This window comes from Meriones unguiculatus, chromosome 19, assembly GCF_030254825.1.
Source record: "Meriones unguiculatus strain TT.TT164.6M chromosome 19, Bangor_MerUng_6.1, whole genome shotgun sequence".
Lineage (NCBI taxonomy): Eukaryota > Metazoa > Chordata > Mammalia > Rodentia > Muridae > Meriones > Meriones unguiculatus.
Window position 1 is genome coordinate 28,633,381 of NC_083366.1, and position 14,174 is coordinate 28,647,554.

The 14,174-nt window shown below is 38.6% G+C and overlaps 1 protein-coding gene across 6 annotated transcripts in view; it reads left to right on the forward strand.

Moving 5' to 3' along the window:
- The window catches only part of Dip2c (disco interacting protein 2 homolog C), a 408,243-nt gene that overhangs the window by 333,826 nt on the left and 60,243 nt on the right, over positions 1-14,174 (forward strand). For all 6 annotated transcript variants that reach the window (XM_060372683.1, XM_060372685.1, XM_060372684.1 and 3 more), the window contains 4 exons: positions 3,329-3,465; positions 5,827-6,035; positions 7,352-7,466; positions 8,958-9,159. In XM_060372683.1, the coding sequence (XP_060228666.1) occupies positions 3,329-3,465; positions 5,827-6,035; positions 7,352-7,466; positions 8,958-9,159 (663 nt within the window). The remainder of the gene's footprint in view (positions 1-3,328; positions 3,466-5,826; positions 6,036-7,351; positions 7,467-8,957; positions 9,160-14,174) is intronic.

The window sequence follows — 14,174 nt, forward strand, 5'->3', positions numbered from 1 at the left end:
ATTTTATGATTACTACTATTTAAGGAAGGGGGTGCCACTTTTCTCCCTTACTTATTGATAAGCTGATGTTCAGAAAATTAGTTGAAGGGATAGAATTGGTGGCTTCCTACTTATCTATGAAGTAATTTGTACTTCTAATTATTATTAAAATCGTTTTAAAATAGATTAGTAATCCCAACACCACCTCCGTGAAATAACAAGGAGCAGAGAGGATAACTATTAACCTGGAAATCTGTACCTCTCAGCTGAAAGACAGGTATATGATAGTAGTTTCAAAGATATCCTGTGTTCTCCAGGAGCCCACCTAATACCAATTTTATAGGTGATGGGTCCTTTGCTATGGAGAAAGAAGAGGGGGCAGTGGAGAGCTGGGGTGTCATGGATGAGTACAGCAAATGCTTTTCCTTTTCATTAAGTAAACTTCTCCAGTGACAACCAAGCTGAAATTAAAAATTTGTCATAACCAAATTCATGTGCACTTTTCAAACCTAAAGCAGATGCTTAATATAAACACGTACTTCCTAGAACATTTTTTCTATATATGACTGTTTAGTTTTTAAGTCCTGTTCACTTAAAAGTGTTCTAATATCAAGAGTTTGTTTAACCCAGGAGCTTCTCAACAGCAAAAGGGTGTGCTCCAGAGGAGAAGCATTGCTTATTGTTATAGAAAGGAAACTAAACTCCCTCAAGTGCTGTAATAAAAATAGTTTCTAATGCTATCCAGCAGCAGGTTACAGCCACAGGCAAATTATAATAACCTTTAATTATCCTGCGATGAAAGTACAATGATTATTGACTGATTATAAGTCAAATGGCACCAGTAAAGGTTAAATTCCATGCCCACGTATTTGACTTCTGTACCCATGCACTGAGCCTGTCCCCATGATGCCACAGGAGCCAAGGTTCTGCCTCAAGTTTGAGAGATTCACACAAAAGTTGAACCTCATTTGTGTTCATTTTCTATTTGGAAGGCTGAAGAGGAGGGTGTGAATACCTGGTATTTGTTTTGGTTCTCAAGAAAAGAACAACTAAGTTCAACATATGACGCAGTTGCCTTGCTGTGCCTGAGAAAAACAGATAGTGCCTTGTACAATGTCCAGATGAGATTTTCACTTTTCAGAGACCTGCTTATTTTGGCTTCTGCTAGCACCTGGCAGTTTATTCTCAGATTTCATTTTTCTCCGTGAATGAATAAAAGAAATTTTGGGCTGGCTAAAAAAAAAAAAAAAAAAAAAAAAAAAATTTCACATGTACATATACTATTTTGATCAAATCTACCCTTATTCCATCATTTGCAATTCCTTCCTTATGCCACCAATTCTCTCCCCAACCCTTTCACCCCAACTTCATATGTTCTCTCTCTATATATATATCTAAATATTTGTATGTGTGTTTGCCTGCATGTGTATCTGTGCACCATATGAGTGCCTAATGCCAAGGTAAGATAGAAGTGGGTGTTGGATCCCCTGGGATTGGAATTACAGATGGTTGTGAACCACCCTGTGGGTATGGGGAATCACACCTGAGTCCTCTGTAAGAATAGCCAGTGCTCTTGGTACTGAGCTATCTCTCCAGTTACCTCTCCTTTTAAAACCCACTAAGTCAACTTAGTACTGCCTTTGTGCACATGGGTATAAGGTCATCATGAGTAACCCTATGGGGACTGCATTCCTAAAGAAAAACTTACTCTTCCTTCAGCATCAGCTACCAGTTACCAATAGCTTCTCCACTAGAGGTGAAATTTCATAAACCTCTTCCCCCATCTATGCTGGGATTTTGGTTGCCTTAGTCTTAGCTGCAGGTCTTGGGTCTGCTTCAATGACAACATGCCCACATAATTTTGATCATATTCAACTCTTTTCTCAAGCTCCTGTAAGGATTCGTATTTCTGGCAATGACAGGTGCTAATCCCATTTTATCCCTGCCTTTCTCATCAGACTTCTTGGTATTTTCTAGTCTGATAGGTGAAGTCATTTTTTATCTACTTTTGGTCTTGTTGGTTGTGTTTTCGGCTCCTGGAAATTGAGCCCTGGCCCTCACACATTAGACAAATATTCTACCATTGAGCTGCCTCCCAGTCTTTCTTGTACATTTTGGTGTTTTGGTTTTTTGTTTGTTTGTTTTTTGTTTTTTTAAACAGACACAGTCTCTCCACATAGCCCTGGCTGTTGTGGAACTCTGTTTAGACCAGACTGACTTTGAACTTGCAGAGATTTGTCTGCCTCTGCCTCTTGAGAGATGGCATTAAAGGCATGGGCCACTATGCCTGCCTCTTTCCTTTATATTTTATTTTGAGGCAAGGTCTTACTAACTTCATGAGATGACCTTGAACTCACTTACTACAGAACTCTGCTTTTTGGTATAGTTTAGATACATATTTTTTCTTATTGTGAGCCAGTTTAACTTTTTAAATTTTTATTAATTATATTTCTTAGCTATAATGCCATCTTTGGAGGTTGTAGGGTTTCTAAATATTCCATTGTCATTGACTATAAATATCACTTGTCTAAGATAGTAGGCCCATGGCTTCCTCCTAGCTAGGCTTGTGGTTTCTAGTAGTAGTAAGTAGGATGCTAACGTCATATAAGCATCAAGAAAGTGTGTGGGTCATAGACTAATGAGAATTTAGCATTGTTAAATTGAGTGCTTTAAAAGCTGGAAGGAGGGTTCAGTTGGCAAAGTGCTTACTGTGCAACTATGATTTAAAAAATCTGCCACAGCAGTATGACCCTGGTGCTGGGAGATGTTAAAGGTAGAAACAAATGGTCTTGACGTATGAGTGTGCATGAACACACACACACACATATACACACACACAATGCCAAAAACTTAACGTAGAATTCTCTGAAGGGTATGTGCAACAAGGGATTTAAACGAAAGGATATAATTTATGCAGGACACTGGAGGCTATAAATTCTGCTTTTAGCTTGGAAAAGCTTTGGAAGACTTACAAGCAAATATCTGTGCTACTCCATTTGCAGGGCTGAAGTTGTGTTCTGGAACTTTCACCTGTTCTTCTGGTATATGTGTAGTGAATGACTCTGATACAATCATCTCTTATGTAAATGGCACAGTGTTTCTCTCCTTAAATATAGTTTTCATATTTAAATTAGAGTCATTGAAATGATTGCTGTCATAACAATGAAATATGACATTTTGATACAACGTGAAAAGTTACAACTCTTAAAGAAAATGAAAACCTGGACATTATTAGAATTTTATTCATGATAGTATTTCTGTTCATTTGTTCCCCACTGGTATTCATGGGTTTGTTAATTTCCCTCCTTCTTGCTCATGCCCTCCTTGTTCTTTCTTGTTCTGTCTTTAGCCATCATGTGTTCTGTGAAGCCAGATGGGATTCCTCAGTTGTGCAGGACAGATGAAATCGGGGAGCTCTGTGTCTGTGCAGTTGCCACAGGAACATCATACTATGGCCTCTCTGGCATGACCAAGAACACCTTTGAGGTAGGTTGATGAAAAGATCCTTTAGTTTTTTCCTTAGCTCTCATCTCTAACAGCTTTGCCAGCTGTTCAAAAACAGATAAGAAGCCAAGATGATGATTTCACAAAAGAGCATTCATATTAGTTAACTGGTGGCTTTTTTGCATATTATTTTTGTTTTTGATAATTGGGTTATCAACGTTACTCTGACCTTTCAGCTAGTACCCAGAAAGAATAAGCAGGTTTTTTTTTTCTGTATAACATGTTTATTTAAAGTTTTCCTTATATGAAATATAAACAATGTGAAAGATTGAAAAGAACTGGAAAATACATGAACATGTGTGCATATGAGCATGGCTTCCTGTTGTTCTTCTTTTGCTTATTTTCTGATTTTTACCTTCAATTTAACATTCTTTAGAAATCTCACTCACTGAAATCATTTCAGATGAACCACCGTGGACTAATTCTGAAAGATTAGGTAACTGCTGAAAATAAACAATAATGTTCAGGGAACGAAGATCAACACAGGAAAGGAGGTCATGGATGTATGGATCAAAGAATGCTAATACAATCCAGATGTCTTACTTTGAACTTCTTTTCTTCACTCCTCCCTCTCTTTTTTCCTTCTTCCTCCTTCCCACCTTGCTTTTCTCCTGCCCTTCTACTTCCTTTTTCTTCTATTATTTTCTCGTTTTTACTGTCCTTCCCTGGGAGCTATTTAATTTGGGCTCTTGTAAAAACTGTAAATATAAGAAAATGTGAAACAACACTGAAACTTCCACCAATATCAAATATTTGGAACAGTTTTTTTTTTTTCATATTCTGGATTGTGGATGAAATAGGAATATGCCCATTTAAAAGCAGCAAAAGGAAACTGTTGAATAAGCAGTTTTTTGAATGGGGTTTTTGTTTATTTTTCTCGGCTGACAGGTAAGTGGTGAAAAACAACATGTGATAAGAGGACATGCGTATAGGTGTGTGAGTAGATGTCCTTACTCAGGAAGTCAGATGGCCATTCCTGCACAATCTTGTAGCATCAGCTAGACTTGGCTGGGTGTGAACTCAGGAGAAGCTGAACAAATGTACACACTAAGTAATGACTGTAGTGGTACATGTGAAATATATTTGGTGACAGAGCATAGGTATAGATATACATGTAGTGTGTGGATATGTGTTGTGCATGTGTGTTCTATGTACACATGTGGCATGTATGTGAAATGATTGTTATACACGTGTGACTATCTGGTATACATAGATAACCTGCTTTTTGCAGGTGGTGAATACATAGTGAGCAGAGACATGGAAGGACTTAAATCCACAGGTTCAGGTATCCTGCACTGTATCACAATATTCTTAGAACTTTCTTCTTTTTCTCATATGATGCCTAGCTTTAGGATTAACACAGTATTTTACTCATTCATGAGTATAACAGATTATTAATTCCTAAATGTTAAATTTTTGGATGAACATATATATGAATATGAACTCAGATCTCTAAAAACCCTGGAACTGGAGCTGAGTGTATAATCTAAGCAAAACCTTCCTTTTCTATGTGATTTATCTTCATGGTTGAAGGAAACAAGATTTGCATTTCTGACTTCCTGTGCTCTCTTCACATTTTCTATTTTGGTGTGTTTCCAATAAGGAGAAGTAACATTTTAATGAATAAGGATCAGCTACACCAATATGTGTTATTTAAAAATATACCTTAAGTCTCCATTAACCACTTTCACCTGGTATTTTAAGCATAGTGCAATGATTTCTGGCCACTGTCCATGTGGAGGCTCAGAGTCTGAGAGAGGAGCTTCCTCAAGCTCTTGCATATCACTGAGACATGCAGAAACAACAGAACTTTGCTGATCATGAGGAAAACATGTCCGTGTGCATTTATTTACATTTGACCTGCCTATAACTATCTAACAAAAGCTACTTAAGTGGGAAGAATTTATTTTGGTTACAGTTGGAGAGTATAATCCATCTTGGGGAAGCCATGGTAGCAGGAACATGAGACAATTTATCCAATTGCAGCCATGGTCAGGAAGCACCAAAAGATGAATACTAGTGCTTAGCTTCCTTTGTATTCAGTCTAAGCCGTCAGCCCAAGAAATAGTATCACCCACATTCAGACTGAATCTTCCCTAGGGTAAAGCTCTCTGGTATGACCAGAGGTATATCTCCTAGGTGATTCAAAATCCAGTCTAATTGACAATGAAGATTAAACATCACACCATGTTTGTGGACTGTCAAGCAGAGTCACCATGATCTCATGCTGGCAGAGTTATTGCAGGTAGGGAAGTAAATTTGGTTTCTCTTCGCAGAGAAGTGGTATAAAACTATGACCCTGCTAACCCATGAGGTGGCCTAATTGCAGCCTTGTTCCCCTAGGTATTTCCCATGACCAGCTCTGGGGCTCCAATCAGTGAATACCCATTCATAAGGACAGGTTTGCTGGGATTTGTTGGTCCTGGAGGCCTTGTCTTTGTTGTGGGTAAGATGGATGGCCTGATGGTAGTCAGTGGACGAAGACATAATGCCGATGACATTGTGGCCACAGCCTTGGCTGTAGAGCCCATGAAGTTTGTCTACAGAGGAAGGTAAGTGGTACTTGTCTTCAAATTAAATGCTCAGTTTTGGTTTATAGCTGGTTTCCAAGTTAGAGTTACTGTTGCTTTGATAAAACACCATTGACCAAAAGCAATTTCGAGAAGACTTTTTTTGTCTTATTCTTCCATATCACTGTTCATCATTGAAGGAAGTCAGTACAGGAATTCAAAGTAAGAACCTAGAGGCAAGAGCTGATACAAAAGCCATGGAGGAGTACTCCTTACTGGCTTGCTCCTCATGGCTTGTGCAGCCTACTTTCTTACAGAACACAAGACCACCAGCCGAGGGGGGGGCTCCAACCACAATAGGCTGGATCCTCCACATCAATACTAATTAAGAACCATACAGGCTTGCCTACAACTTGATATTATAGGAGCATTTTCTCAATTGATTCCCTCTCTGATAACTCTAGCTTGTGTCATTTTGGCATATAACTAAGCCAGCATAGTTGAATAGGGCTTAAAGATTGTAGAAATTACTTAGATTTATTTGGACTCAGTTCCATCTTCTATCGAATTGAAGCATTTGGACTCAATGACCACTGAGATCTCAACAAGTTGTGATTCCTCAAGAACTAATATGAACTCTTTGAGACACTCATTAACTTAATATCTTTAAAAGTTCTGTGTAGGTCCAAGAGACCCAGGCATAACAATCAATCATAACTTATGTAGAAAAGTGCCTGCTTGTGTGTCTGAGTGCCCCACGATTTTCTTCCTTCCGTCCCGCCTTCCCTCCCTCCTTCCTTTCTTGCTTCCTTCCTTTCTTCCCTCCCTAACACAGTAGGCACTCAGCAAGTGTTAATTACATGTAGATGTTTTCCTGTAGCTCTTGAGATTTCTGGTAATGCAGAAGAGGAATCAGAAACTCCTCCAGATGCTTTTCTTTGAAACTAACAGTTTCTTTGAAAACTAACAGTTCATAGGAACATGGCTGGACCATTCCCAGATTTAAATTATCTTTAAAACTAGAGCCTAAGCTTATGTTGGGGTTCACAACAACTTGAGTAACTGTGTTAAATAGTTGAAGCATTAGAATGTTGAGAACCACTGGTCTAGGCCTACCTGAGGAGCTATCGACAATTGGTTGCTAGCAGGTGAAAGATAGAAGGTCAGTTTTCTTTTGGGAAAGGGTAGCCACTGGCAGCTTGCCTGTGTACCCCCAGACTTGGTCTGCAACTAGTTTGGCTCTGTGAAGGACCCTGAGATTTGATTAATTAATCTTGATTATAGGTTCTTACTGCCACAGGAGTTCTTGGAAACAGGTCTCTGTCCCTGCTTACCACATGTTCCCTCTGTTCTTGCAGGATAGCTGTGTTCTCAGTGACCGTCCTTCATGATGAAAGGATAGTGATTGTGGCTGAGCAGAGGCCAGACTCCACAGAGGAAGACAGTTTCCAGTGGATGAGCAGAGTACTCCAGGTATGTGGGGCTGTGGCTTAAAGCATTTAAGTAGTTCCAGCTTTTCTTATTCACTGTAAGACTATGGCGCAACATTTGTCAACTAGTCCTTTGCCTGTAAGCCCATATTCTGTTGTTCAAACTGTCTGATTGGAAATTATATAGTATCCAGAAACAAGCTAAGCAGATGAAGGTCAAAAGTCAGGAACTGCAAAACTGCTTTTTTTGCAGTTACATCAGAGAACAACAAACGTGTTGTTATAATTACGAGAATATACACTCTTTTTTCCAAACCCCCCCTTTTTAATTATTTATGGTTTTCTAATAGCTCTGTGTGGAATTATGCGAACCTTTTTATTGTAGTGAGAAAACTATCTCTTCATTTGGCCTTCATGCAGAACACAGTCCATACCATGTATACTTTTATATATTATAGACAGTAGGTGGTTTTTATAATTTTTAATTTTTATTGAAAATAGCTTTTTCATTCAATATATTCTGATCATGGTTTCCCATCTCACAACTCTTTCCGGGTCCTCCCTATCTTCCCACCCATGTAAATCTACATTCCTTTATTCCTCACATTTAAAAATGAACACACAACCACACACACACAAACACACACACACACAGAGTCAGTCAGACAGCAAAGAAAAAGAAAAATGCATACAGGTAGAGATACAGATACATAAATCGCATAAAAACAGAATTGGAAACCATAATATATGGTAAAAAAAAGAAAAAAAAAAAAGCCTGGATAAAGCTTTCTGAGACAAACCCTTCCAGCAATACCACTGAATTCATTTTGTGTTGCCCATTTATGCTGAAATTGGGCCTGCCTTTAAGTATGGTTTGTATACCTACTGAGACTCCATTGGAAATGTGAATGTTTTTTTCTTTTGTGAGCAGTTTTTCCTTTGTGAGTGTTTGTATAGACAATGTTTTTGTGCATGTAGTTATTTACAAAGGCTAGGTATAGTGACTCATTCCTGTAATTCCAGTTTTTGGAGGCTGAGGCAAATTGATTGCCACTAGTTAAAGATCAGTCTAGGCTATAGTGTGAGGCTGGGCTTTAAATAAAACAAACAAAAAACAAAAACAGAGAAACAACAATGAGGAAGATGGGAGAGAGAGCTCTGTGAGTCAAGTAAGCTTTCTGTGTGAGCATCAGTACCCAAGTTCAATCCCCAGAAGCCATGTAGAATGAGCCAGGGACAGTGGTATGTCTTGTGATCTTTTTGCTAGAAAGGAAGGTCTTTGGACCTTTTTGTCTAGGCAGCCTAGCCTAATTGGCAAATTTGAGCCAGTAAGAGATACTTTCATCAAAAAGATTTAAAAAAAGAAAAAAGGACAGCACTCAAAAACCACCTACACACACACACACACACACACACACACACACACCCATACACACCCATACACACAAACAATAAAACCTAAATAAATATACTATTTACTGTTTTCTGTTTGTATTTCCTATTTCAATATGACTGCCCTTTTCTTCCTTTTCAGGCAATTGACAGTATACATCAAGTTGGAGTTTATTGCCTGGCGTTGGTACCAGCAAATACCCTTCCCAAAACCCCACTTGGTGGCATCCATTTGTCAGAAACAAAGCAGCTTTTCCTGGAGGGCTCCCTTCACCCCTGCAATGTCCTGATGTGCCCACACACCTGTGTCACAAATTTACCTAAACCTCGGCAGAAGCAGCCAGGTATGCTCTTGCATGGTCTGAACATAGCCTTGAGTGGGCTTTGTAAACTGTGTTCCTGTCAATAGCAGGCTCAAGAGGGGCTACATCTAGGAATAATCTGGTAATCATCTGCACACATGTTCTATACATGATGCACACTCCAGACAGAATATTTTCCTCACAAAGTATGTTTGCACCTTGATAGCTGGAATGCAGCAGCTCTGCTGAGACAATGAGGTCTACTTAGGTAGTCAGTACAGAGCATATGGGTAGAAATGCTGTGTACCTTCTCATTGGATAATACTTCCACTGGAATTGGTTGTACACAGTCATTTATTTGTAGTCCTAGACTAGACACAAACCCTTGGGGGTCCTAGTATACATAATTAGAACAATACATACAAGGTTTTATATGGCTAATTGAGGAGTGAAAGCAATAGGCTATGGGATAATGCTTTGGAACATGAGGAATTCTATTTATTCCTGACGAAGACTGCTGTCTCAGTGCCTGATAGATTGGGAACACATTACCCTTTATCTGGCTTGATTCTCATAGCTCCTAAATCAGTCATGAACTATTAGATCACACACACTTGTCAGTGAATTTGTCTGAATGTAATAAATTAGAAAATAGGAACTATCCTGCTAAGGGGCTAGTATATACAAACCAGACCAAAGCTGGACAAACATGATCTGATGTGTACCATCCCAATCTCTATATGTGCTAATCTGTTGGTCCTTATGGTTTCATGAAAAGAGTGCTCTTCCATGCTCGGTCCTGATGCGAGTTGATGTGCTAGGGAAGGTTGATACAGAGGGAGCCCCCCCCCAAAGAGAGGGGAAGGAGTAAGGGGGTAAGGGAGCCACTGGGAGGAGATAAGGGAGGGGACACCCTTGGGATGTAAAGTAAATAAAAAAGGAAATCAAAATAAATTAAAAAAAAAGAAAAAGGGTGCTCTTTGTTGTACTGATGAAGCACAGAGAGAGGGAGACTGAGTTTTATCTAACATCACACAGCTACAATGTGCCCAACACAGAATTTAAACATATCTCAACATTACTCACCTTCCACTTCCTGTTTCTTAAGCCTAGCTTGGGGTCTTTTATTGCCACCTGTTAAAGAATGGTACTGTTGAGCAGGAGTCGTTAGCAAGTCATCCTAAAGGTGGACAACCTTATTACCCAGCTAGTGCCTTAACACTGCCCCCTTTGTAATAACTGTGCAAGCCACTTGAACAGCTCTCATCCTGGTTGCTCTTCAGAGGTGATCGGGTCTGGAGGTCTTGCAGGACAGGTCCGAGAGACAAGAGGGTGACCTCAAATCAAAGATCAAGTATGGAAAGCTTGAAGGAGAAAAGTGATTGGCCAAACATATAGTAGGCTAAGGACTTGAATCTATCCTTCATATTGCAAAACCCTTGCACTTATTATTTTTACACCTCAGGGATGTTTTTATGGTAGGCAGTATGGGAGTTATGCCACTAAGTAGTGTGATCTTCCCTAGTATACTCACATTTAAGTATGCAAAACAGCATAGGAAGTGGGGTTTCATTTGTTTGTTTAGCTTTTGAGATACATTAGATTAACTTTTCTTATTGGTATCTATTATTCACTGTTCTCACCCTCCTCTCCTCTCTCCTATCCCCTCTCTTTATTAGATTCTTGATAAGTAACCCAGTTTGGCCTTCAACTTAAAATTCTCCTGTCTCCTCCTCCCAAGTGCCAGGATTATAGGATTACCATTACACCTGACATTTCTGTCTCTACTGTTTTCATATTCTAGATCTCCTCTGTTTCTTTTCTCCTCAAATTACATTTTTCCTCACTGTCCTTGGTCTATATGAATTTATAACAAATGTAGAGCTATAGCTGACTAAAGTATAACTAGTACTTTAACAGGAAACCTCAGGAAAATAAGAAGTACTGTCCTTCAGGGAGCATCACAGAAGGATAGAAAACAGCCTTTCAAAAACCATACTGTCTGAGAACATAAACAACACTGGAAATGATGCAGGGCTTGCTCTTTGTATGCATGTTGGTATCTATAGTATTATAGATACTATAGTTTCATGCTTCACTCCATACTCAATAACGTGTCCTCAGCATCAAACTGCAGGTGACTAAACCATCTTTTCTATAATTTTGATGGCTTAAGTAGTTGAATGTCTGGCACTAGGGTCTGGCCCTAGTGACCCTAATAGCAGTAGTTTCTATAACCAAGCCAGTTCAATACCACATGAAGCTTCAGGATAGACACTTAGTATAGGAGTATATCATTTGCAAGTAAATACCATGATTTTAATACTAACTGGCCTTACCTGTTCAATCTTAAGACTCTTAAGTAGTTTAGAAAAATCGGCCCATAGGAAAAGACTTTGGTCTTAGGCTGGAGCAAAGGTCAAGACACCTAAAGAAAGCTACTTTCATTAGGGATAGCAGGAAATTATGGTTTAATGGATTAAAACTTTAATATTATTCCTACTCAATAAAGCTGTAGGTGATGGTTAACTCTGCATATATATGTATGCAGGTAATATGTAGTAATATGTGTCTTGAAAATGCATTTTTTTTTACTTCTTTCATTCTGAAAATTGAACCCAGGGCTTTACTAGTGCCTAGCAGTATTTTATCTCTTTTTCTCTTTTCTGTCATCTTTCTATTCTCCCTTACTCCCACCCATTCAACAAATATATAGGATCTATGCTGGGGCATTATGACTCACTTATATAAGTCTCTCTAGATTTGCTGATAATGACCTGTAATGGCCCCAGAAGACATTGCCCTCGGACACCATTGTGTGTGTGTATGTATGTGTGTGTGTGTGTGTGTGTGTGTGTGTGTGTGTGTAGTTTTTCTTCAAAAACTAGCTTTTTTGGAAGAAACACTTAAAATAATTCTAAACAGGTATGCTACTAGCAACCAGAGTAAATATTGTCTTTAGCCACATATATGTAAAGTTTTCATTACAAGCAACAAATAGAGTCCTTAAAATACAGATTCATAGACAAAAAAAATTGTCTTTTCTGATGGGCAAGTTATTTATTCAGTTAATAGTAGTGTGTAGTATGATTAAAAACCTGAGCACAGAAGTGTTGAACAACCTTTAAGCCATTGTAAGAACTAGCAACAATTCTACAGTAGTTACCAGAACAGACACAAATCCACAGCTACAGCTTCCCTCATGACATTCTATCAGAATAGCTGAAAAACACTGAAGAGTCGCATGCAGAATGTTCAGTACAAGAAGGGAAAGATATATTTTTCTGGCAAACTAAATTCACATGGACCACTGCATGTCTGTGGAGGATGAGTAACTCTGCTTGTGACTTGGACTGTCAGCTAAAGGGTGAGCAGATGCCTTGTCCGAGCCAGAATTCCAGAACATTTTTATGGGGAAGCTAAAGTAATGCTCATTGTAGTTGTCATGGTAACTGGCCCATTCTAGGCCTTGTTCCTTGGTACTGTATCCATTGATATGAATCTCATCTTTTTATTTTATATGTTTCCTGATCTTCTGGTTGAGCTTCAAGACACTCAGTTCTTTGTGGATAGTAAATAATGCATGTGTCTTGATTGATTAACATAGAACTTAATCAAAAGACATTTAATAGCAATTTCACTTACCAGTCATCATCTTAAAATTTCATCAAAAATATAGTACAAATTGATCATGCTACCTGTATTAGTTTATGCTGTGGTTTTTTTTTTTTTCTGTTTATGTGTGTGGTATGTTTTATATACATGTTCACATGGGTGGGTACACTTGAGTGTCCATGAATGTGAAGGCTTGAAGTTGATGTGTGTCTTTAATCACTCTCCACGTAATACGCTGAGGCAAGGGCTCTTGTTAAACTCACAGCTTATTGATTCAGCTAGTCTCACAAGCCAACTTGTTTCAAGTTGTTTCTGTCCATGTCTGCCTCATATGCACTGAGGTTGCAGGTGGGTATTACACCCCCCGAGCTTTTTAAATGGGTTCTGGGGGTTGGGCTCCACTATTCATGGCAGCATAACAAGTACTTTACCCACCAATTTTTTAATTCACCATCATCTTAGTCTTTATACTGTAATTCCTATGCTAAATATCTTTTTCTTCCCTCCCTTCTCCCCTGTACCCCCTGCCTCCCCTCACCTCTGTGTGTGTATATGTTTGTCTGTCTGTCTCTCTCACACATACAGATCTAGAATGCAAAACCTTTTCCTATTAAATATATATTCCTTAATTTCTGTGTATGCATTAAATGCAAAGATGAGTAATTGGCATGCAAGGGTTTCTAACAGTCAAAATTTGAGTTTCTGTAGTTCCTTAAGAAATTTCTGGTCCAGCAAAATGGCTCTGTGAGTAGAGTGATTGTTGCTAATCTTGAACCTATCTTTGATTTCCCCCAGGACCCACATGATAGAGGAGAGAACTTGACTCTAGCAAGTGCTCTCTAACTTCTGCACTCATACCATGGCATGAATGCTTGTATGTGTACAAGGAAACATGTAATAAAATCTTTTACAAAAATATTTTTAAAGAAACTTCCTTCTTTAATAATTGAAAAAAAATGAAGGTATCACAGAAAAAAATGTTTAATATTTCTCTTTCAAACTTCTGTCTTAAACTAGGGAGGGAAAGCTCATTGAGTTTGTAACAGTGTAGTGAAAAAACACTTTCAGTGTACAGCATCTCTAGGTTTACTTTTCTACATCTCATTGTGGGCTGAGATCTTTAATCTCAAATCTTACTGGTCAATAAAACCTATAGATAAGTGATTCTCTATCATGTCCCTTCATGAGTATTCTCTGAATCTATCTCAAGAGGTTAATGTGTTATAATTTGCTTGGTTTGAGTCAACTCGCATTATAGAAGAGGTCTTCCTCGGTGAAGTGTATCCTGGTTTTGCATCCTGTATTTTTCCTCCGTATCACTTTTATAATCACCCCTGAATATGCATCATAATGTTAGCTTCATACTAGCTAATAGAAGCATCAGCTTACAAGGTGCTAAGGGATGCTGTATATATGAAAACATTACTTCTGTATACCCTAAT